This window comes from Pleurodeles waltl, chromosome 5, assembly GCF_031143425.1.
Source record: "Pleurodeles waltl isolate 20211129_DDA chromosome 5, aPleWal1.hap1.20221129, whole genome shotgun sequence".
Lineage (NCBI taxonomy): Eukaryota > Metazoa > Chordata > Amphibia > Caudata > Salamandridae > Pleurodeles > Pleurodeles waltl.
Window position 1 is genome coordinate 1,807,557,592 of NC_090444.1, and position 25,433 is coordinate 1,807,583,024.

The window sequence follows — 25,433 nt, forward strand, 5'->3', positions numbered from 1 at the left end:
AGAAGCAAGCCCTTTCGACATGGCCACTCACTGGCTTTTTAAATCTGCAGCTAACTTGCAAGAGAGCAGACTGAGTCCTGACTCTGAGAAATTCAAGAGCTGATGCAGCAGATTGTGAGAAACTCTCAAAAGTTGGCAGACGGCAGCAGTAACTTATGGCAGGCAGCATTGGGTCAACATTGGCCCAGTTCTTAATTTGAGCCGGTGGTTTCAAGTGCCTGGCACTTCATTGTCTACACCGGTACTTATGATAGTCTGTCACATGGTGGTGCTGTTTGTCTAATTTAGAGATGAGCGCAGCAACTGTTCTTTAATAATTCAATACACGTTAAAAATTACTAATATCTGCCATCCAAGCCATTCTTATAGCTTAGGGGGCCTGAAGCAGTCCGAAGTGTCACACTTGTAGGAGTGTGATGGTTGGTAGTTGTGTTGGTACTTTCATTGGCAAGTGCTAGTAGGGGCTAGGGGCAGTGGGTGATGCAGGCTGCAGTAGCCTCCTGACGACGGCCCTGGCACTTATATTGTTACAAATTAAGCACTGTGTTGGTCCTCCTACTGATAAGTGCAGAGGTGGCACCTGGAAGCAGCATTTGAAAGGCTGCCACTTGGTAAGGAGCTTCTCAGGTTGTTATTGTAATGGGCTGGCATATGAGCGCTCCAGCAGCATGAATAACTACTAACCCAGTCAGCTGCGGCCAGTGGTAAGGAGGATGACAGTGTCATGGGGTGATTGTAGCAGAGAGGGGTGGGTGGTGGTCTGTGAGTTACAGTTCATGGCACCAAGGACTGCAATGTGGGATCCATCATTACCAGCTGCCTTTTTGTTTTTTGTCATTTGTGAGCCCTAACGTTTTAAGCCTAAACATTGAACATGCAGGGACTTGTATTTTTCCCTTTCCTATCACAGTATGTGTAGGAAAGTACACTCTTTTTGCCTTGATGACCCCCACTTTTGCCTGCTAACAGTGTGCTTAGACTGTTTTCACTGGAATCCTGCTAACCAGGACCCCAGTGATTGTGCTCTGTCCCTCCAAATTTGGTTACCTTAGACCTTTGTGCACCTCACAGTTGGCATACTGGTGTCCTCTTATAAGTCCCTAGTATATTGTATTTAGGTACCCAGGGCATTTGGACACAAGGGGTCCCCCATGGGCTGTAGCATGTATTATGCCACCCATGGGAGCCGATGCAAAATGTGTCTGCAGGCCCCCATTGCAGCCTGCGTGAAAAGGTGCATGCACCCTTTCATCACAGGTCACTACACCAGGTCACTGTAAGTCACCCTTGCACTGAACTTTCTAAGTGCGGGGAAGCCATTTTACCAGTGTACTGTACACAGTTCACTACCTATGTCCAGCTACATAATGGTAGCTCCGGACCTGGGCATGTTTGGTATCAAACATGTCCGAATCATACCCCAATACTAATGCCGGTTTTCAAGGCAGCCCGCGCTGCTGTAGCCCCTCAGGCAGGTTTCTGTCCTCCTGCTGCTTGACCAGCTCAGACAAGGGAAGGCAGAACAAAGGACTTCCTGTGGGAGAGGGAGACAACACCCTCTCCCTTGGAAATAGGTGTTACAAGGCTTGGGAGTCATAGCCTCTCAAGCCACCGGTTTGCTTGGAAGGGCACATTTGGTTACACCAGTCTACATAAACCGGTTTACACCAGTCCAGGGACCTCTGGTACCTGCTCTGGTGCAAAACTGGACAAAGGAAAGGGGAGTGACTACACCCCTGTCTATCACCACCCAGGGGTGGTGCCCAGATCTCCTCCAGGTGGCCACTTGATGCTGTGCACTGTTCCTGCCATCTAGTGTTGGGCTTGGAGTGTTAAAAGTTGTTTTTCTTCGAAGAAGTCTTTTTGAGTCACGGGACCGAGTGACTCCTCCCTTTCGGCTCCTTTGCACATGGGCATCGACTCCATCTTAGGTTGTTTTCTTTCCGCCATCGGGTTCGGACGTGTTCCTCTCCGCTCCATTATTCGAATCGGAAAAAGACTAAAAATCCTCAAAGTGTCGGTATTGTTTGCGATCGGGAAACATCTTGCATCGACACCGACGAGACACAGCTTCGGTGGCCCTTCGGGGCTTCCGCGCCCAGCCGGGGCCTGGTCGGCCCGACCATAGACGTCGCCGAAGCCTAATGGACCGGACCCCTTTCCGTTTCTGCCCACAGTGCCACGCTAAGTATCCCTATAGAGACCAACATCGGGTCTGTAATCTGTGTTTGTCACCGGAGCACAGGGAAGATACTTGCGAGGACTGCAAGTCCTTTCGATCGAAGAAGACATTGAGGGATCGGAGGGCGAAGCGGATGCAAATGGCGTCGAAAAGTTCAGAGCACCTCGACGTCGAAGAACAGGAGATGGCTATCTCCATCCAAGGATCGGACTCGGACGATTCCGATGGAGACCGACCACCTACGGCAGGCACGCCTGCCCCGACCCAAGCCCACAGTCAGCCCAAGAAGCATAAGGCCTCGGGGACGCCACTGCCTGAAGGCCATGGCTCGACCCATAAAAAACAAAGCGTTGACCAAGCAACACCTTCGGCACCGAAAAAGGCCAAAATTGTGCCAAAGTCTTCGGACTCTAGCCGAGAACCCGTCATCGAAAAAACTCGACACCAACTTGTCGAGTCGACGAAGCCTCGAAAGAGCCTTTCGGAGCCGAGGCCTTCCATCAGCATTGGCATTTCGGTGCCGAAAAAAAACGGCTTTGGAGCCGAAAAAAGCCTCGTACACCGAGGGACATGGGCTTTCTAAGCAGCTAAAAGAGAGGCACAGATTTGAGGAGGATCTTCAAATGGAGGAGTTTGATGAAACGCAGGCAAGGATAAAGATCCATAGGGATACTGGGAAGATCCAAACTGCCCCTCCTCTCAAATGCAAAAGAAAACTGGCTTTCCAGGAACGATCAGAGACTGAACAGCCAAAAGTTAAAGTGCCCAGGGAAAAATTGCCATCTCGCCATTTTTCACCAGAATCTTCTCCTCCACATTCACCACAAAGGACAGTGTCACCTACTGCCACGCCCACTGCACAGTCACCCACATACACTGTGCAGTCGCAAGACGATGCAGACCCTTGGGACCTCTACGATCCCCCTGTGTCGGACAATAGCCCTGAGTGCTACCCTTCAAAACCCTCTCCACCTGAGGATAGCACCTCATACACCCAAGTCTTGGCCAGGGCTGCTGCATTCCATAATGTAAGCATGCACTCAGAGCCATTGGAGGACGATTTTCTCTTTAATACCTTGGCCTCCACGCATGCTTCCTACCAAAGCCTGCCTATGCTCCCAGGCATTCTTAAACATGCCCAACAAGTTTTTCAAGAGCCCGTGAAAGGGAGAGCCATCACACCGCGGGTGGAAAAAAAGTACAAGCCACCACCGTCGGACCCAGTGTTCATCACACAACAGTTGCCCCCGGACTCTGTAGTGGTTGGAGCTGCAAGAAAGAGAGCCAACTCAGTCATCTGGAGATGCACCACCTCCAGATAAGGAGAGTCGGAAGTTCGACGCAGCAGGAAAGAGGGTAGCGTCACAGGCTGCCAATCAGTGGTGCATTGCAAATTCTCAAGCCCTCCTCGCACGTTATGACCGAGCTCATTGGGACGAGATTAGCGATTATCATCCAGCATCTCCCTAAGGAATACCAAAAACGGGCTCAGCAAGTGGTAGAGGAGGGACAGGCAATATCGAACAATCCGATACGTTCGGCATTAGATTCCGCTGACACTGCCGCAAGAACAGTGAACACGGCAGTCACAATTAGATGACACGCTTGGCTAAGATCCTCAGGGTTCAAACCAGAGATACAGCAGGCAGTACTTAACATGCCATTCAATCAACAACAACTGTTTGGACCACAAGTGGACACAGCCATCGAGAAGATGGAGGACACTGATACGGCCAAAGCCATGGGCGCGCTCTACTCATCCCAATATAGAGGGACATTCAGGAAACCGCAATATAGGGGAGGTTTCAGACAACAGCCTTCAGAGGCATCCACCTCTCAAACAAAAACAACCTACCAATCCCATAATCAGAGAGGGGGGTTTCACGGGTCCTTCAGGGGACAATTCCGAAGGTCAAGGGGAAAATTTCAGCCCACTAAGCAGGCCACTAATAACAAACAGTGACTTGCCCGTCACCATCCCCCAACACACATCACCTGTGGGAGGAAGACTGAGATTTTACCACAAACATTGGTCAGAAATAACCACGGACACATGGGTCCTATCAATTATCCAACATGGTTACTGTATAGAATTCACACATTTTCCTCCAGATATTCCCCCAAGAGCACACAAACTGTCGGCGCAACATCTAGAAATGTTACAAACAGAAGTGCAGACACTATTAACAAAACAAGCCATAGAACTAGTACCTCACCAGCAAAAAGGAACAGGGGTTTATTCCCTATATTTCCTTATTCCCAAAAAGGACAAAACACTAAGACCAATTTTAGATCTCAGGACTCTCAACCTATTCATCAAATCAGAACACTTTCACATGGTCACACTGCAAGATGTATTCCCCTTACTAAAACACGGGGAATACATGTCAACACTGGATCTAAAAGATGCATATTTTCATATACCCATCCATCCATCTCACAGAAAATACCTCAGGTTTGTCATACAGGGAAAACATTACCAATTCAAAGTATTACCCTTCGGGATAACAACAGCCCCCAGAGTATTTACAAAATGCCTCACAGTAGTAGCGGCCCATATAAGGAGACATCACATGCATGTATTCCCATATCTTGACGATTGGCTAATAAAAGCCAACACTCAACAACAGTGTTAAAATCACGCACGTTACGTAATAGATACCCTACACACACTAGTAATTTCTATAAATTACCAAAAATCACACTTGCAACCATCCCAAACTCAGCAATACTTGGGAGCAACACTCAAAAAGCGATTGCGATTCCAAGCCCACAGAGTACAATCATTCCAGACCATGGTACCAAACATACAACCAAATCAGCATTACACAGTCAGATTTGTCATGAAACTCCTAGGCATGATGGCATCATGCATCGCAATTGTCCCAAACGCGCGGCTACACATGCGGCCCTTACAGCAGTGCCTTGCAAAACAATGGACGCAGACACAGGGCCAACTCAAAGATCTAGTGTTGATAGACCGCCAAACACACTATTCGCTTCAGTGGTGGAACCCCGTAAATTTAAACAAAGGGCGGCCTTTTCAAGACCCTGTGCCTCACGCCATTCTCACAACAGATGCATCAATGATTGGGTGGGGAGCACACCTTAACAATCACAAAATACAAGGGCAGTGGGACAGTCAACAAAAACAACTACACAAAAATCACTTAGAGCTGCTAGCGGTCTTCCTAGCACTAAAAGCATTTCAACCTCTTCTAGCTCACAAACACATTCTTGTCAAAACAGACAATATGACAACAATGTACTACCTAAACAAACAGGGGGGAACACACTCATCACAACTATGCCTCCTAGCACAAAAGATTTGGCATTGGGTGATTCACAGCAACCTTCGCCTAATAGCGCAATATATTCCAGGCATTCACAATCAATTAGCGGACAATCTCAGTCGAGATCACCAGCAAACTCATGAGTGGGAAATACATCCCCAGATACTACAAAAATACTTTCACCAGTGGGGGACACCAGACATAGATCTGTTCGCCACAAAACAAAAATCAAAATGCCAAAACTTCGCGTCCAGGTACCCACACCCTCAGTCCAAGGGCAATGCTCTATGGATCAATGGATCAGGGATTTTTGCTTACGCTTTTCCCCCTCTCCCACTCATTCCTTTTCTAGTCAACAAACTCAGTCAAAACAAACTCAAACTAATACTCATAGCACCAACGTGGGCACGCCAACCGTGGTACACCACACTGTTGGACCTCTCTGTAGTACCTCACATCAAACTTCCAAACAGACCAGATCTGTTAACACAACACAAACAACAGATCAGGCACCCCAATCCAGCAACGCTCAACCTAGCAATCTGGCTCCTGAAGTCTTAGAGTTTGGATATCTAAATCTTCCAAATGAGTGTATGGAAGTCATTAAACAAGCAAGAAAACCTACCACCAGGCATTGCTATGCTAATAAATGGAAAAGGTTTGTTTTCTACTGCCAAACAAACAAAATCACACCGTTAGATGCCTCCATACAAGACATTGTGGGTTACTTACTACACCTACAAAAAGCAAATCTCACTTTTTCTTTCATTAAAATTCACCTCACTGCAATCTCTGCTTACTTGCAGATTAAACATGCAAAATCACTATTTAGAATACCAGTTATTAAAGCCTTTATCGAAGGACTAAAAAGGATCATACCTCCAAGAACCCCACCAGTACCCTCGTGGAACCTTAATATTGTACTCACATGACTCATGGGTCCACCATTTGAACCCATGCATTCTTGCCAAATCCAATTCTTAACTTGGAAGGTAGCATTTCTAGTAGCCATCACTTCACTACGAAGAGTTACTGAAATACAAGCGTTCACTATCGAAGAGCCCTTTATACAAGTACACAAACATAAAATAGTTCTCTGCACAAATCCACATTTTTTGCCAAAAGTCATCTCACCGTTTCATTTAAACCAAACTGTAGAGCTCCCAGTCTTCTTCCCACAGCCAGACTCAGTAGCAGAAAGGGCACTGCATACATTAGACATAAAAAGAGCACTAATGTACTATATAAACAGAACAAAACCATTTTGTAAAACTAAACAATTGTTCGTCGCTTTCCAAAAACCCCATGCTGGTAACCCGATATCCAAACAGGGCATAGCCAGATGGATAGTCAAATGCATACAAACTTGTTACTTAAAAGCTAAAAGAGAGCTACTCATTACACCAAAGGCACACTCCACTAGGAAGAAAGGAGCAACAATGGCCTTTCTAGGTAACATACCAATCACAGAGATTTGTAAGGCAGCCACATGGTCCACACCTCATACGTTTACCAAACACTACTGTGTAGATGTGTTAGCAACACAACAAGCCACAGTAGGACAGGCTGTACTACGAACATTATTTCAAACAACTTCAACTCCTACAGGCTGAACCACCGCTTTTGGGAGGATTACTGCTTTGTAGTCTATGCACAGCATGTGTATCTGCAGCTACACATGCCATCGAACGGAAAATCACTTGCCCAGTGTGCATCTTAGTGTGCATCTGTTCGTGGCATGTTCCGCTGCAGATTCACATGCGCCCTCCCACCTCCACGGGAGTCAGTAGCTGTTTAAGTTGCAATTAGAAATTGTATATATATGTAAATAAACATTCCTTTAGCACAAACTATGTACATACATATCTATTGCATTGCATGGACATCTCTTCTATTCTCATTCTACCACTCCTACCTCACCCTATGCGGGAAAACAATCTAAGATGGAGTCGATGCCCATGCACAATGGAGCCGAAAGGGAGGAGTCACTCGGTCCCGTGACTCAAAGACTTCTTCGAAGAAAAACAACTTGTAACACTCCGAGCCCAACACTAGATGGCAGGAAGAGTGCACAGCATGTGAATCTGCAGCGGAACATGCCACGAACAGATGTACACTGGGTAAGTGACATTTTATATATATATATATATGTATATATATATACTGTGTACTTAACTCCAATTGGGGGTCTGCGTATAGGTAATCTAGTTCAGTGTTACTATAATAATACCTTTATTTTTGCAAAACTGAATCTAGTTCAGTGTTACTTTAATAATACCTTTATTTTTGCAATACTGTGTGGTTCTTTCAGGTGGGATAAGCTACTGTGGGACTGCAGGGGTACTGCAAATGCTATGCACTCCTCCCAGATAAGTCTTGCCTGCTCATCCAGAGCTACCTCTAGAGAGCCCTGGCTTCCAGACACTGTCTTCATTCACTAATAAGGGTTGCCTGGACCTGGTATAAGGTGCCAGTACCATAGGTGTCCACCATACACCAGGTCAGCCTCTTACAGTATGGGGATACAAATCCCAGCATGCAAAGTACACCTGGGACATTCTTTCCGAAGGCAATAGTGGGCTGCTTCCTCACCGCGTTAGTAATGGAGTTTGAGGAGCTCTAGAGTACGCCTGACTTTGATGATATGTGTGATGGGTTAGTGAGAAGGGAGCTATACGGAAGGAAGGGAGGGTAGCTTGTGTCAGTCCTACAATGGGATAAATAGGATTACAGGTCCCAAAATGCAGAAGCTAGTCACTCCTGGACCTGGGAAACTTTACAAGGCTGGACAGACACATGCATGTAATGGTGGATGGTGGTGTCAGTGGGGGAGGGGGTGGCGGGGGATGAGTAAGTACGATCACCTTACAAAAGGGAAGTAGGGTTGTGACCTTCCACTTTAGGTACTTTGTAGCAGTTTCAATATCTTTTTAGAACTTCTCATTAGTCAAAAGGGTGCAGTTTCGGATCACCTTTGCTTGGAGTTCATTGCTTTGTTTTACCTGTGAGAAAGTGTCACGTTAAATTGTCACATATTTGGTCATTGAACGTTACTCATTAGTACACTGAAACCCTCAAATGTCAGTCATGATTAATTTTTCCAAAACATCTAATAATCACCTCAGTTGATGGCTGTTAGTTATTGGTATATTGTAAAAATAAACGTTTTAGTTTGTTAAAAATATTGGTTAAGAGAATGGATGTAATATGCAGTTGAAACAACTGTTTTCATTAGAGCGCCAGTGTTTGCAAACTGGGACTGGAGCTTCGGTGATTGGATGCTGGGGCTCTACAACGTTAGCGTCGTAAGAAAAGGTTTATCCATTCCGTCGTAGCACAATTCATCTGCGAACGAACCAGAGCTGGGGGATTATTAGGAACTTAGTTGCAGTAACAGTTTCCCAGCGTTATTTTCTCATACGGGTTCGAGTTTTTTATCTACGTATTGCAGTTTTGAATTATCCGCCAACAAACGTACTTCCGCTGTTTTACAGGGGTTGCTTCCTGCTGCCGCCAGCAGATGGCGCCCCGAGACTGTCACATTGTCTTGCTCCAGCCCTTGCTATGGATGTAATACTCTTCGTCAGCTGCCTGCTCCTTTCTAGACTTCATAACGCTGTCCACTTCCAGTGGTGCTGGAAGACGGTGGAGTATTTTGGGTCAGACTGTCGGAAATATATTATTAAAACCTGGTGTGTTAGAACACTGCCATTTACAGATCGCCCATTTTCCATTGAAATGGACACAGAATTAGTACCGGCATGCGGTTTTACTGATTAAAATTATATAGCGCACTAATAATGTGTGAAAATCTGGTTGCGCCACTGTCTTGATTTGTTTGGATCTTATTAAAAAAAAAAAAATCCGTCACACACCAGGATTACAAAAGATTGTTACACTTTCCTAACTGCTGATACATTCTGAAAAATTTGTGCAGTTTATTTATAGATACTTAAATGTTGTGTGTTAGAAAAAAAGTGACACCCTACAGCCTTTCCTTTCACTCTCAGCACCCCAGCAGAATCGTCAGATAGTTCACATTACAAAATCCTATAACTTTGCAGTCGGAGAAAGAAAAGTAAACACCGATTTCCATGTTACAATAAGCAGTAACTTGTCAGGAGACCTAGTCTGACATTTGACATCTGTCTTTGAACGCACAGCAAATGTTAATAAAAATAAACATTTTCATCTTCTGAACTCTAGCATGGTTATTTTGGGGGTGGTACAGCACCCCCTCCCTCTAGTCCATGTGTTCACCTTATCTCTGCCTTATGGTGAACCTCATCTTTACTTTACCATGCACCTATGTAACACACCCTTTTTAGGTTTCGCCTGCACAGCACTTGCACTGTGCTTGCAAAGTCTTTTGTGTTTAAAAGAAAAATCTTTAAAGGGGCTTAGAGCTGCCAATTACATACTTTTACTTACCATTGGCTGGCTCCCACGTCACTCCCAGTTCCTGTCTTCTTATTGGTCAGCGGATCCTCCTGCCCTCTGACTTCCTCCTAGTGTTCAGAGTCTTAGTCCAAGCTGTGGAGCTTGGATCAAGTACTGCTTGTTGTGCCCAGTGTCCTTTCACTAGCTGCAGGCAGTTACTATTTTTTCAAATTTTCCATATGCACTCTTAGAGTGCATGTGTCTGGTTTCCTTTCCTTGCATCCGCAGTCATGCAAAAGTTTAGCCTTGAATCGCATGCCTAGCAGTACCCCTCCTCCCCCGGACGGACTACCCAGCAGCACCTCTTGCACCACCTTCTCTGTCCTTCTGTAGATTCTTATCAACTTGGACCGCTCGGCTGCAGCTTTATCCCCGACCATCACTCTGCATCTCGGCCCACACAGCTTCCCATGGGACAGTGTCATGAGCCCAAGACACTCAGCAAAAAGACACACTGTCACCACAGGGAAAATCCCCTCAGCTGAGAGCCACAGTGCCGAGAGCACCCCTGAGAACAGCCCGAGCCTCAGCTGTTCTCAGATCCACCTACTGACACCCCCCACCCTGCAAAACACGCAGCGGGCAGAGCCGAGCCCTGAGCTTTCTTCCCGCTAACCAGCGATGGTCTGCTGTCCCAGGGCTCCACTCAGGACTCAGCTGTGCCCGCTATCACTCACTTCTGCATCTCATTCCTGTCTTACATGTGTCTCATAAGGAGTCCAAGGCAGTCTCAGAGATGGCTGCCACGGCTATTGTTAAAATGCACTGTAAACATACATCTGATAGAGGCATCTAGTTGCAGATTCCTTACCTAAGAATTTCCCCACGGCATCAGTCTGGATTCAGAGATTTTTCTTGAGCAGTACCCCTGTGCACCGTTAGGTGGCATTGGCTTTGCTTCCATCATCGGCATCATCCACGCTGGATACGACGTCACAGGTCTTAAATAGATGCCACACTTGCGCGCTGATGTTTGTTCATATTGTTTCTTTTCTTTCCACGCCAGCCAGTGCTAATCCGAAGAGAACTACCCCTCAGTCATTTTTTGACTGCCCTTTTTTTACTTTTTGTCTACGTTTTTTCGAGTTGCACTTGTTGAGGATGTCATTTTAGGAGATTAGGTTCAAGTTTTGTGGTTCCTGTCGTCGGGCGATGTGGGTGACAGATCCGCACCTCGTGTGCCTTTGGTGTTTAAAGCATGACCACGACCCGAAGTCATGCTCCGAGTGTTGGGCCGTGCATCTGAAGGCTTTGAGGGAGTGGGCCCTGAAGCTGATGGCGGCCCGATGCTCGAATCCACGTAAGTCGAAGTCCCGGCCAAGAGGAAGGTCCTGGGGGCGGTTGCGGAGTCCCACTTCGTCCCACTCCAAGTCCTCGGGGCGATCCGGTATGTCGAGGCACAAGAAGAAGTCAAAGAAAGTGAAACGTTCTTTGATTTTACCTTGTACGTTGGCCGATGAGACGTTGGAGCATTGTCGTTTTAGGCCTCCATCTGCGGAGCCAGTGTCTGGGCCGACTCCACGTCTCCCAGGAGCTGGAGAAACCCCTGCACATCTAAAAGAGTTTTATGAGGCCATGTGCCTCATTTTTGGGCAGTCTGACACCGCAGGATCACCTTTGGGCCCTGCAGAGTCGGAAGGGGCCCTTTCAGGTTCCACACTGGTGACTTCAGCCTTTGTTCCGAGGGGCACACACGGACCGATGTCAGTCATACCATCTCAACCTTCCCCGACACAGCTCCTGATGCCAACACTCCCGGCGCCGTCTGTGTCCCCAGGTGGCACCTTTCCCATTCTTATTGCAGATTCCAACATGAAGCCGGATGGGCATCGTATGACGCTGACTCCGGCGCCAACAGGAACAGTGCCTCCTATGTCAGATCGTGAGCCTGTTTCTTATGGGCTAAGATACGGTGAGGAATGAGAGTGGTTGTTGGACCTTTTAGAATACCAGCTCCAAGGCCCTTTGGAGTGGTTTGCAGACTTGAGTGAAGCTAGTGGGCTGGACACCTCCCAGTTACTGGCATGCTCTCTCCTTGTACCGTAGCTATGGAGGAGGGTGCTTCATACTCTATGGTGGTGCGAAGAGTAGCTGAGGTCCTTGACCTTCAGCTACCTTTGGTGGCAGTCAGGATTAACCTCCTGACAGAGGTGCTGCAGCCTGGAGCTTTATCCTCTGAAACACCTGCTCCCCTTCAATGAAGCTCTTACAGATGTCCTACTGGGTACCTGGTCCAAACCCAGCATAGGGTCTCCTCTGAACAGGATAATTGCCCCCGCCATCGCCCTGCTCCAGGCAACCCAAGTTTCCTCACGCAACACCCCACCCCTGGGAGCTGGTTTATCCATCCTCCACTTCCAAGAGAACATTCCCTTCTGCACCCCCGGAAATGGAACCCAAGAGGCTGGACACACTTGGGAAGAAGATGCTTTCTTCCACCAGCTTGGCCTACCTTTTGGGCCATTATTCCCACAGCCTGTGAGATACGGTTGCGCAAGTGATGCCATAGGTCCTGGAGGAGGCCCAGGCGTACTCTCCGAAGGAGTTGCTGATGGGAGAAATGCAGCAACGTTCACAATCCAATGTGGACTGAACACGACAGACTCACTGGGCGGAGCGGTTGGATCAACAGTGGCCCCTAGGCGCCACGCCTGGCTGAGGACATCTAGCTTATACAGGGGTTCTCCAAGCCACCCTTATGGCCATGCCCTTTTATGGCACCCAACTATTTGGAGAGAAAGCAGAGTCTGTGCTCGAGTGCTTCAAGGATTCTCGTGCTACGGCCAGGTCCTTGGGCCTCGAGGCGGCCCCTCGTCCCCCCTCAGTCTGCTTTTCGCCCCTTTTGTGGCAATGGAAAAGGTGCTCTACTACGTCAATTCCCATCCAGCCACCATGCTGCCCAGCCTCAGTGTGGCTGGGGACATGGGATCCACCACCCTTGTGGTTCAGGGAGCCAGCAGTCCGGCCAGTCCACTGCCCCCTCTGCAGCTGCCTCCAGATATTCGTAGTCTGACTCATCCTCACCAGGGACCAGTCGGAGGCATGATCCGCCATCACCTGCTCCGCTGGAAGTCCATCACATCAGACAGGTGGATTTTGCAGATAGTCCAAAGGAGCTACTCCCTCACCTTTGACACTACTCCTTCATCCATGCCACCATCCTATGTTCGGATGATTGAAGATCACTTGGCAGTGCTCCGGGAGGAAGTTATGGCTCTCTTGGCCAATGGAGCCATAGAGAGGGTTCCAGTGCCAGAAGTAGGATGTGGTTGTTATTTCCGCTACTTACGGGTACCCAAAAAGGACAAGGGCCTCCACCCTATTCTAGACCTTCGATCCCTCAGTCACTTCCTCAGGAAGGAGAAGTTCAAAATGCTCACTCTGGCTCAGGTTTTATCTGCCCTGAACACAGGAGACTGGATGGTAGTGTTGGACATGCAGTACGCTTATTTCCATATTCCCGTCATGCCTGCCCACAGACATTACTTTCAGTTCATGGTGGGTCATGAGCACTTTCAGTTTACTGTGCTTCCCTTTGGCCTTACCAGCACCCCTCGGGTGTTCACCAAGGTGATGGTCACAGCTCATCTGCACAGATCAGGGGTTTCAGTCTTCCCCTACCTTGACGACTGGCTGTTGAAGGCGGGCTTGCCCCAGACTGTGGTCTCCTACCTCCAGACTACGGCGAACCTCCTGCATTCGCTTGGGTTCACTATAAATGTGCCGAAATCACACCTCACCCTCCTCTTAGATGCTCTCTTTCAACGGAGCTATTCTGGACACAGTGCAGTTTCGGGTTTATCCTCCCGAGCTGCGAGTCCAGGATATTCAGGCTATGATACCAATGTTTCAATCTCTATCCTGGATTTCGGTGAGAATGATTCTGAGGCTGTTGGGCCTCATGGCCTCCTGCATCCTGTTGGTGACTCATGCCAGATGGCATATGCGGGCTCTGCAGTGGGACCTGAAGTTCCAGTGGGCACATCATTAGGGGAATCTCTCCGACATGGTCCAGATCTCAGAGGGAACTGCCCGAGATTTGCATTGGTGGCTAATGAACCACAATTGGATCAGAGGCAGACCCCCTCTTCCTTCCTCAACAACAGCTTACAGTAGTGACAGATGCATCACTCCTGGGCTGGGGCAGACATCTGGGAGAGGTGTAGTTCAAAGGCAACAGGGCTCTGGCGCTCCAGGCGATAAGGCTAGAATTGAAAGCATTCCTTCCATCTCTAAAAGGGAAAGTGTTGTAGGTGTTCACAGGCACCACCACCACCATGTGGAACTGCAACAAGCAGGGCAGGGAGGGGTTGTGGCCCCTTTGTCAGGAGGTTCTGTGCCTCTGGACATGGCTGGAACAACAGGGTATATCCCTGGTGGGTCAACATCTGGCGGGCTCTCTGAACGCCAAAGCGTACAAACTCAGCCAACAATGCGTAGTCAGTCACGAATTGCGTCTCCTTCTGGAGGTGGTGCAAGGTCTCTTTCAGCAGCGGGGAGAGCCTTGGTTAGATCTGTTTGCCTGTGCAAAGAACGCGCAACGTCAGCATTATTGCACATTGGAGTTTCCAAGGCGGCCAACACTCGGCGACGCTTTCTGTCTCGAGTACAACTTAAGCCTCCTGTACACCTGTCCGCTTCTGCTCAGAGTTCTCAAAAAGATCAAGAACAACCGGGCCCAAGTCATTCTTGTGGCTCCGGACTGGGCACGGAGCGTCTGGTATCCCGAGCTTCTGAGCAAGGCCATCGATCCTCCGATTAGACTGCCCCTTCGGGTATTATCTGTCCCAGCAGCAGGGAATGATTCTCTAGCCGAGCCTGTCCAGCCTCCGCCTTCTTGCATGGAGATTGAGCGGCAACAGTTGACAGCTTTTGAACTTCCACCCATAGTCTGTAACGTCATCTTGGCAGCCAAGCATCCCTCCAAAAAATTGGTATATGCCTGTCGTTCGAATAAATTTGTGGCATGGTGCACAGACCGGTCTTTTGACTACCTGTCTGCCCCTTTCTCTTAGGTCCTGTTGTTTATCCTTTCTCTGGCCCAGCAGGGCTCCGCAATGGGCACTCTCAAAGGTTATTTGTCTGCAATTTATGCTTTTTTGAAGTTGCCTGATTAACCTTCTTTCTTTAAGTCCATAGGTTCCTTAAAGGTCTTACACATATGTTTCCTCCATCCCCATTCATTATGCCCTAAAGGGATTTGAATTTGGTTTTGACATTTCTGATGTGTGCTCCTTTTGAGCCTCTCTGCAATTGTCTTCTCAGGTTTCTCACCCTAAAAACAGCCTACCTTATGGCTACTACATCTGCCCGCAGAGTGAGTGAGCTGCGGGCATTGTCATCTAAGCGGCCCTCCCTTTCCATCTATCCTAACAAAGCGGTTCTTCGCACTAGGACTTCCTTTTTACCAAAAGTGGTTGCACCTTTTCATGTAGGGCAGTCCATCACCTTGCCTACTTTTTATGCACCCCTTTATCCTTCAAAGGAAGAGGAGAGACTCTACCACCTGGACCCAAAAGAGTGTTGGCATTCTGCCTTGATCATGCTAAAGAGTTCTGGGTGGATGCTCAACTCTTTGTCGGTTATGTGGTTGCGAAGAAAGTTTGGGCAGTGCAGAAGCGGGCCATCTCTGATGGGTCGTACTCTGTATTAAAATCTGCTACCCACTGGCCAAGAAGCAACCCCCTGAAGGTTTGTGTGCTAATACTACTAGAGCAACAGCTGACCCAAGCCTAAACACAAATTCTAGTTCAGTTCACAGGGCTGGTCAAGAATCACATTCACTGCTGCATAAGAAACGTTGCTATTAACAGTAATTGTTTTAAGCCCAAAAAGCACACATTCTACTTCCACTGCTGAAGACATTATTGCTGTGTATGCTTTAAAACTGAAAACAAACCACAACATCACGCTGTGACTGCCTGCTTTGAGATGATTGTGCAGATTTGTTGTTCAGAGTTTGCAGTGGTCTTTACTGTTCAGAGAGTACAAGCATACTTTACATTCAGTGTTTCCTTCCACAGGATTGTTTCATAACCACAGATGTCAAGTTACCCAGTGCCATGCATTACTAGCTGAACCACCACAGTTGTTTTCTCTTCATTCTGAGATTTGTAGTCCTGGGTTTCAAATTGGATGAAAAAGACTGCATGACCCAGAATGCAAAGGAAAATCTTGGAGTGGGAACAGCGAGGTAAATTAATGGCAAACTTGGCTAATCCATATAACAGACTCCCAAATTGGTTGGAATCCTCTGCCTTGTTTTCATCACTTGCTGCATGTCACCGGTGTTATTCCTAAGGTATACTCTTTATCAATCATTGTTTTCAGGTGTGTTCAGGCCCATTGTTTTGAGTCAAATGAACCACTTCTAAAACTCCCAGATAGGGCTGCCATCTAACCGGCATGGCTGGTATTTTCATGCCAGGACAGATTTTTAAAAAATCAGAAAATTCATTCAAGCCCAATATTTTTACCCTTTGAAATATAAACTGAAAGCAACAAATACAAGATGAAAACGCATCAAAGGAATGTTATTCTTTTCTAGACTACTACTTAATGGTTTTAAAGCAAATGAAAGCAGTTTGCTTTGTGAAATGGAGTTCAGAGGATTTTTTTCCACAAACTGATATTTCAATACCTGCTCCTGGCCATCCAGAACCCAATGAAACTCAAAAATGGCCAGCATGTTTGTCTGTGAAAGGTAGCTATTTACAGAAATCATTAAAATGGTACATGAAAGCCTGATACTATTATTTGTATTCTACAGTTACATGTAGTGTGGCCATCATTTTATCGGAACTTAATTGGACACGCAGGGGTGTAACTTAGTAAGATTCGGGGGGTGTGAATGTAAAATTTCCCAACTACAAAAGCAGTATGCCACAGGGTGAATGGGTGTGATGACCAAGATTCAGGATGGAGCAGGGTCAGTAGAGATTAGCATTAGGCGAGACAGTGGGCCAAAAATAGTGGATTGAATGCTACCCGAGCGATTGCCAGTGGTAGAGTATTTGCAAGCATTGCTTCCATCACCTTTGGGTGTTTGGTTGCCAGTAGTCTACCTGGAAACCTGATACAGCTTTCCATGCCTACTACTGCCAATTTTTGTGATTTTTCAAAAAGTAGTACATTTGCACTCATTCAAGGAGTACTAGGTGCATATTTATTACTTTTTGGTAAACTGTCACTAGATACATTGTGCATCCAAAAAATTAACAAGTTAAAATCTCTTACTGCAGTAAGAATGAGGAAAAAATCCATCACAGCACCCACAATTCAGGGCCTGCGGACCCCTCTACCAAGCCAAGAATGCATTTATTTGGGGGGAGGGGGGTACATCCCTCTTTACAAACACACAGACGCACTTATATTTTGCAGAGATAATATGCATCCCCCCAAAAAAGTGTCTGTCACTGAAAACTGCTGGTCACCATCTCCTTAACCAGATGCCTATACAGAAAGATGGCAGTGCAAAGCTGGGCCTGGTGGAGTTCCAGATTCTGTGGAACAAAATTCGACGCTGGCTGGTAAGTTGTCTGGCACCAGTAACCAGGGGGTAGATGATGGTCAGGTAGGTAGTCCCAATGTCTCCTCAAGATGAGGTCCGCACAGAGGTGAGTGAGAGCCTGGACACTCATCGTGTCTACAGACTATGTGGCCTCTGCTTATCTTCCAAGGGTGAGGGGTGGAAGGAAGAATCTCTGAGAGGGACAGGTGAGTAATATGATGGAAAGATGCTTGTAAGGGGAGAAGAATGGTATGGCTAAGCACAAGTAAGTAATGGAAAAAGAGGGCTAAGGAAATGTATATCCTAAATCGTGGGAAGCTAGGGCAAGGATAGGGGTGTGTGGAGAGTAGTGCACAGAGAGAAACCAGAGTGCCCATCGACACGTTCGAGGCTTTCTGGTGTGACCGAATCTCCATGCATGATGGTGAATGCTCCAAGATGGAGGGCATAGGCCTGGTGATGTATTGTTCCCTTTCAAAGGCACTGCCACTTCTGGAGAGGCTAGAAATGTTAGCTGTGAGTTATACATATTGGCAGACATCCCAACAAGTACCACAACTCTCTAACATCCTTGTGGGCACCACATGTGGTCAACATCCCTGCAAGCACCACAACACAACTGGCCAACATCGGTTAGGGCACCACAACTGGTTGACATCTCTACAGGCACAGTGCTTCTAATGGTGAAATTATGTAGATGCTACAAGAGGTGGTCTGGTGATTGATGACTTAGGTTCCACGTACCATTAGTGTCCAGTTAGCAACGTGCCTGATTTATTGTTTTTAGATTCTTTGAACTTGATTGGATTGGAATCTGTTCACTGATGCTGGGGGATGTGGATGTGATTATTGACTGATAAGCGGGGGCAGGGGAGATAGGTGCTGGAGAAGGGGGAAGGCATGGTGTCCCCAGGGGGTGGGTTGAATGTCAGAAGTCACTGGGAGGGGAAAAGGAATAAGCCCTTCTCAGCGGTTGTCTCAGACCACACCCTTGCATGTTCTCTGACCAGACATTTCTTCTTTTTAGACTATCTTCCGACAGCACGACCTGGATAAATCCGGCACGATGAGCTCATATGAACTGCGGATGGCGCTGGAGACGGCAGGTAAGCAAGTGGGAGCACAAGGGTCGGGGTCCATGAGGTAGCAGTACGGCAGCTTGCGCGCACTAAGTGATGTAAGAAACTGGGTTCTTAGTTGAGGGGGTGACTATCCATCTCAAGTTATACTCACAACCCTTGTCAGTGTGACCCTTCAAAGTCACTAAATTAACCTAAGCTAAACCCCCTAGTAGCTATAGCTCAGAGCAGATGGGCTTCACATTTTTAAAGTTTAAATGCAGTACCAAAACAGCAATAAAGTTAAAATGCAAATCAATAAAAATCACAAACCAAATTGACAAAATCCTATAAGTGGCACCAGAGATATGAACCTTTAAATTTTTATGTAGAAATAGCACCTAGAAGCACAAAGGGACAATAATAGCCAGTGGTTGCATTAGACCAGGAGTTAGGTGCATTTTGAGGGTGATAGCAATGGAGCGCAGGTCGGATATTCCAAGCAGGCTCATCCTGATCAAAGAATTGAACTTGTGACTTTGCCCTAGAAGTTCCAATCCACCAGAGAAGTACAGTTCTTAAGCCCCTCAGGACCTTAGGGGAGGCACATTTAGAATCACAGGTTGTTTGTTAGGCAGCGGCCAAAAGCAGGGACCAGTCCAGATCCAGTTGCTATTGGTCCACTGGGCAGTTGCAGGAAAGGATTCTTGTAGCTAGTTGTATCCCTGTAGCTTAAGCAGGAAGTCAGGCTTATGGTCTTAGAAGTACACTTCTTTGGTACAAGCGGAGTCCTTCAAGGCTCCTCTCAGGTTTCAGACGGCAGGTCCAGTAGTGTTCTCAAGAAGGGGACTTAAGATGCCACATTTACGACTGGCATGAGCTAGTTGTTGGAAATGATTCCTGAGCAGCCCTATACAATGTGGTAGAAGTTCCCACGGCCAAACATGCCCACTTTGAGCATTTTCAAGATGACAGAAGTTTTTGGCCTCACTAAACTTGGGCTCTGAGGCCTAGGTCTGTGTGCGAGGGAAGTATATTATGGTAACCTTAGTGTTCTCCCTCATCTAACACTAAAATTCAGTTTGAAGCAGCCTCTGTACCCGCAATAAACCCAGAGCCAGAAGTCTGGTAGGACAAAGCAGGGTCCTTAAGCAACCAGACAGTGAATGCACAAGAATGGTATTGACATCCCATTCTCCTTTCAAATGTTACATGTGGCTAAGCAGACCTGTCAAGCAGACTTTGACAGTGCTGTCAAAAACAAGGCCCACGGACCCCATTCTGCATATTCTGTGAGGTTCAGGGCAGTCATCTCTGCCCATTCAGGTCAGTCTATTGTTTGCTCGAGGGAGGCATTTCATAGCAATTCAAATGCTAATCACTGAAAGGAAAAATTTGGAAAGCAACTGTAAATTAGCTTTCTGGAGCAGGCAGGGGAAAGGTAACTATAAAACATTTATTTTCCCTTAATATTTATTAAAAATTCGACTTCATCATTGATTCAGATTTTTAAAAACTATTAATAAATAGTGGTTTAATTATTTTTCTAGCTTTTCCTATTCCTGGGATACAGGATTAGTATTTTAATCCGCACAGTGGTTTCTCCATTGGCCCGCCTACTAGCCTTCCTGAAGTGAAAATAGCTTTTGGATGCTAGTCAATGTAAGGACGTGTTAACATTAGATTTCTAAATGTCCTATTTTTAAATACAATGCACTCTGCCTTGTGGGCTACAAGGCCTACATAGAGGTGACTTATTAAAATGTAAGTGGAAGATTTCGACCTGTCAAAGGCTATTTATTTTGACAGGTAGATTTGTAGTTTTTACACTGCTAAAGTCAAGCCACAGTGGTAGGCCTGAAGCCATGTTTGTTTTTGCACTGCTACCGTAGTACTGGTTGGTATGAAAGGTGCTGCAGTCCGCTAGTGGCATTTAATTCCAGGCCCAGTCTACACTTTGTACTATATACTAAGGATTTCTCTGCAAGTTAGATATACAAGTTAGGAATATGCCAATTTAACCATGTCTAAAATGGGAACATACACACTTTACCGCTGGTTAGTAGAGCTGAATTGCACAGAGTTCCAAAGCCAGAAAAAATATAGGAACCAGCAAGTGGCGAAAAATCTGGGGTGGCCATATAGGAAAGGTGGATTTCCTACATGACCCATTTAAGGTAGTCATCCAGTGTGACTGTCTGAAACGCTCACAACACTGTCCAGGTAATATTCGGTCTGCAATGCACTTGCTTTTACACTTATCCAGGAACAAACACATTAGTCATGTTATCTGCACATTCTGGGTCTGAAGATGAGTCTTACCCAGGGAGAGTACAGAAGTATTATTGTTGAATAACCCTCAGCCCCACCCAGGCCTGTATTTGTTGCTAAGTGTTGTGACTGTGGGAGGGAACATGCCTTACAGCGACACGTTGACATATTTAATTCAAATATTGAAATGTTGAGTTCTTCACTGAGGCCAGTAGAGCGGTTCAGTGCCAATAGTGGCTGATACAGACCATCAGTTCTAATGTTGCAATGTTTGTTTGAAATTAAAAAGTAAGAAACAGAAAGACAATCTACTCCCACTAGGGGTGACTTTTTCTAATAGCATTATAACCCTCCAGTGGCTCAGGTCTATGACTCAGGTTCAGGGCTTTTAATAACTGTTCGTCTTTGGCAGTGGGCTGTAACCTGTATTAGCAGCCTATGTGCTTTGGCTGCAGGCATTAACTTCTCTTTGCCTGCTTTCTAGACCATTTAAGGGAAATTATGTAGCAGGGACATCCGGCAGACCAGGCCAAAAGTCTGCATGCTACCAGGAGAACAGTCATTACTACCTAATTAGTTTAGCACTTTTTATGGGTGAGGACAAAATGCTCTGTCCATTCTGTAATCTCTCTTTGGGCTTGAAACCACGCCCATGCCACGTCAGTCACTTACATTGGTGCGTGGGCTTGCCTTTTAAAATCTGCTTGCTTTCATTTGTGAAAGGCATGCATATGTCATGCCTTTTCCGGTGTTTAGCCCACCTACACAGCACCGGTAAAGTACCAAAAACATATGAGGCTTGATGTTTTCAGCCTGGAGTCCGGACTACTTTATCTGTTTATTTTCCACGCAGCGCAATCGTGCTGCATTTTGTTTTTTGCTTTACATCGCTAATAGCTCTAACTCGAACGAATGCGAGACCCGTTGCATTGAAAATGCTTGTTAACTAATTCAGTAGCACTGGTAAGTACAAATTGGCATTTTTTTTTTTAAAGAATAATTCACACAATGACATAGTCTCCTTCGACAGGAGATAATAATTGCTATTCTTATTTCTGGTGTGTGTGTGTTTATTCTTTTTTTCACCTGCTCTCTTTAGAAGAGACAACAACACAACATGCAGCAAGCTCAAAAATAACGCATAGGATCCCTATAAATGTCCTGTTGGTAATGATAATAAGTCGACAAATAATAGTTGTTGGTATCAAGAAGCGTGCAAATCCACCCAGGCCCCCTGCTGCATAGAGAGCCTATGAGGCTGAAGAGCCCCAATCCTAATTAAATCCAAAAGGTGGTGCACCGCATAGAAAGCAGATATTTGGATATAGTGCGCACACAGTTCCGATACTTGATATCCATATAGCAGTCTTATTGCATCAGAATGTACAGAAGATCGACAGCCAATGTGTTTCACCCATCAATATAGGGCTTCTTCAGGGCTGTAACGTTAACATAAAATACAAATATATAGGTGTTCGATGGCATGTGTAGCTGCAGATACACATGCTGTGCACAGTCTGCCGTCTGGTGTTGGGCTCGGAGTGTTACAAGTTGTTTTTCTTCGAAGAAGTCTTTTCGAGTCACGAGACCGAGGGACTCCTCCCACTTCGATTCCATTGCGCATGGGCATCGACTCCATCTTAGATTGTTTTCCCCGCAGAGGGTGAGGTAGGAGTTGTGTATGTTAGTAATAGTGCCCATGTAATGGAATGAATACGTATGTACATAATAAAGGTTAAAGTAATATATTTACAAATGTACAAATGTTGAAGATCTACTTCTAAACGGCTACAGGCTTCCGGGGAGGCGGGTGGGCGCATGTGAATTTGCAGCGACTCATGCCACGAACAGATGTACACTGGGTAAGTGACATTTTCAGTTCGATGGCATGTGTAGCTGCAGATACACATGCTGTGCATAGACTAGTAAGCAGTTATCTCCCCAAAAGCGGTGGTTCAGCCTGTAGGAGTTGAAGTAGTTTGAAATAATGTTCTTAGTACAGCCTGACCTACTGTGGCTTGTTGTGCAGTTAACACATCTACACAGTAGTGCTTGGTAAATGTATGAGGCATAGACCATGTTGCTGCCTTACATATTTCATTCATTGGAATATTTCCTAGAAAGGCCATGGTAGCCCCTTTCTTTCTGGTTGAGTGTGCCTTTGGTGTAATAGGCAGCTCTCTCTTTGCTTTAAGAGAGGGCCAACCCCTGTAATCGTTGACGTTTTTTTTTTGTTAGATTGGTAATAAGTCAATTCCACCCTCTAAGGATACAGGCATCATCCTCATACAAGAGAATGGAGATAAATCATATCTACAAATCCTTTTATACTCTCATTAAACAGGTCTCCAAGCCTTTTAGGTACAGTGAAAACAGGAACTAGGGCCATTACACAGTAAATCCAAGATTACTAATTGATTTCACTATGATCAATTACATGATTGACTGATGATAAGGATTAAATATACACCCTGTGAATTCATGCCTTATTGACTAACAGACGCAACTGACATTTACGTAATCTAGCAGATGGATTGAATACTTCTAACCACAGATGCCAGACTGGATCCAGAGAATTCTTCAGCAGTGTTCCTGCACACCGCCAGCAAGCACAGGGTGGCTCTGTGACACCTTGAAAACGTTGTACGCTGACATCAGTTCCTTTCTTTCGGCACACTTCGATGAAGATCTCGAGCTCTTTTTCCATCTTTGTCGGTCTTCCAATCACTTCCTAAATTCCTATCAATAGTATGCTAGAGATGTGCCCTCCCCCCCTGAAAATGTCAGGATTCAATCTAATGCCGAAACTGTAGGAACCAAATGTCAGTCATGGACGCACAAAATGTGTGTTTGTGGTGCTTGGGCTCCAGTCATCATTTGAAGATAGGCAATAAATGCACCCAAAAGCGATCTGAGAGCAGGAAGCAAAGCTGTCTGATAACCAACCACATGAAGAGGTCATAGTTGAAGCACAGGTCCTGCTTACAGACTTCGGATCGTTCAGGATCTCAGTAAAGAGGCTAGTCCCACGCAAAGTCCTGTCCCTTTCGAAGTCTTCTGGTAAGTCGGAGTTAAAATGGCAGGAAAGCCAAGCCCTGGTGGGCCTTTCCCTGACTCAAAGTGGCCCCTTGGGTCCAGTTCTCTGGACCATACCAACTTCTCCTGCAACTCCTACATCCAGTCCAGGTCCATGCCGCATGTCCTGCTGTACCAGCACGGATCCCAGACCTAATCCATACAACTGCGTCTGACTATGAATTTCCATCAGCCTGCACCAGGCCAGTGTTGTGCTGTGAGATTTCAATTGTGCAGCCAGTTGTTATGCAACCACACGCCAGTCTTCTTCCTTGACACCAGACACCAAAGGCTAGTGGCTTTGTTCAGATCTGATTCTGACATGGTTGAAGGCCAATCCAATGTTCCCCATGACACAGATGACGAAGCGGCAGACAACCTGCTCCCCCCTCTCTATACAGATGAGGGAGTAAGTGGGCTGTATAGATTCCCAGAGACAGCTAGGTGCCACCTGGGCACCCAGTGGAAGTGTCGCGTAGGGTCTCATTATTCTAATGAGACTACTGGATTTTGAGTGGCAGAATCGTCTGCGGTGTGGGAGACTAAGTGACCTACTGCGGGTGACACCTGTCGCTCCAATCCGGGTTTTGCTCCGGCTAACTAGCAGTGCCTCATCTCTACCCAAGGATAGGGATGACTGGGCAGCCGAGCGCATGACATACTTGGTTTCTCAGGGAAGCTGTGGTCACTCAGATCTCATCCGTTTCTCTCACTTACATTTAGTCTCATATATAAATGGTAAACAGAGGCAGTTTATGTTTCAATAATGAGTTCAATAAAACGACTGCATCTTAGATAGCAAAGCGTGAGCTGCAATAACCAGGACGACACAACATGACAGTATTAAAATTGTGACCAGGAGAGTGAAGCATAGAAATAACGCTATCATATTGTCACTGTTGTCAATAGACTAACTCCTATCTAGACTATGATAGAGCACAGCATGTTAAGCTCTAATTCTGCCCTTCAGGTTCCCCTGGGAAGACATCATCCCCCATACCTGAGCAAAGGCCTGCGGTCTGCATTAGCATCTATAGTGAAGCATTCGGCAATCAGCATACAGTCATGGTTCTCTGGCTGGAATCTCCCTCTAACGTGTAAGGGACAAGGAATTGTTTTTATAACAACACAGCTGATGTTCTGGGAAAATGTCCCTACGTAAGGATGTGTGTTTTCTACGAATGTTGGAATCTAAACTTCTACCACGTTCACCGGCAATGTACCGTGCTGTAGCCTTGGAAGAAGCACAGAGTAATCAAGAATGTCTTGTTTGAGAACAGAGTGCTGGCCTACGCGAAAACAGTTAGATAAACAGAAAATAAAGCAACACCGTAAAAGTGGCTATTGTAACAATAACAAAATTAAGCCAAATAAAATATATCTAGGTTAAGGTGCACAGCCGCTTGGCCTTGTATGTTAAAATAACGTGTGTGGAGCTATAGCTAAAATGGCTACACAACAGAAGAAAGTGCCTCTTTCGCAGTGATAGTGTAAAGGACAGCAAAGTGCTGGACATTCAATAACTTTCAATAGAAACTAACACTAGTTAGTGAAGTGGAATTCTTCAACCTGGCTCAATATCATTAGAGCCACAGTTGCAATTT

At 46.2% G+C, this 25,433-nt stretch overlaps 1 protein-coding gene across 1 annotated transcript in view; it reads left to right on the plus strand.

Annotated features, from left to right (window-relative positions):
* The window catches only part of LOC138296826 (calpain-1 catalytic subunit-like), a 457,633-nt gene that overhangs the window by 421,055 nt on the left and 11,145 nt on the right, over positions 1–25,433 (plus strand). Inside the window, exons 18-19 of the mRNA XM_069236287.1 lie at positions 17,376–17,444; positions 18,453–18,531. Coding sequence (XP_069092388.1) covers positions 17,376–17,444; positions 18,453–18,531 — 148 coding nt within the window. The remainder of the gene's footprint in view (positions 1–17,375; positions 17,445–18,452; positions 18,532–25,433) is intronic.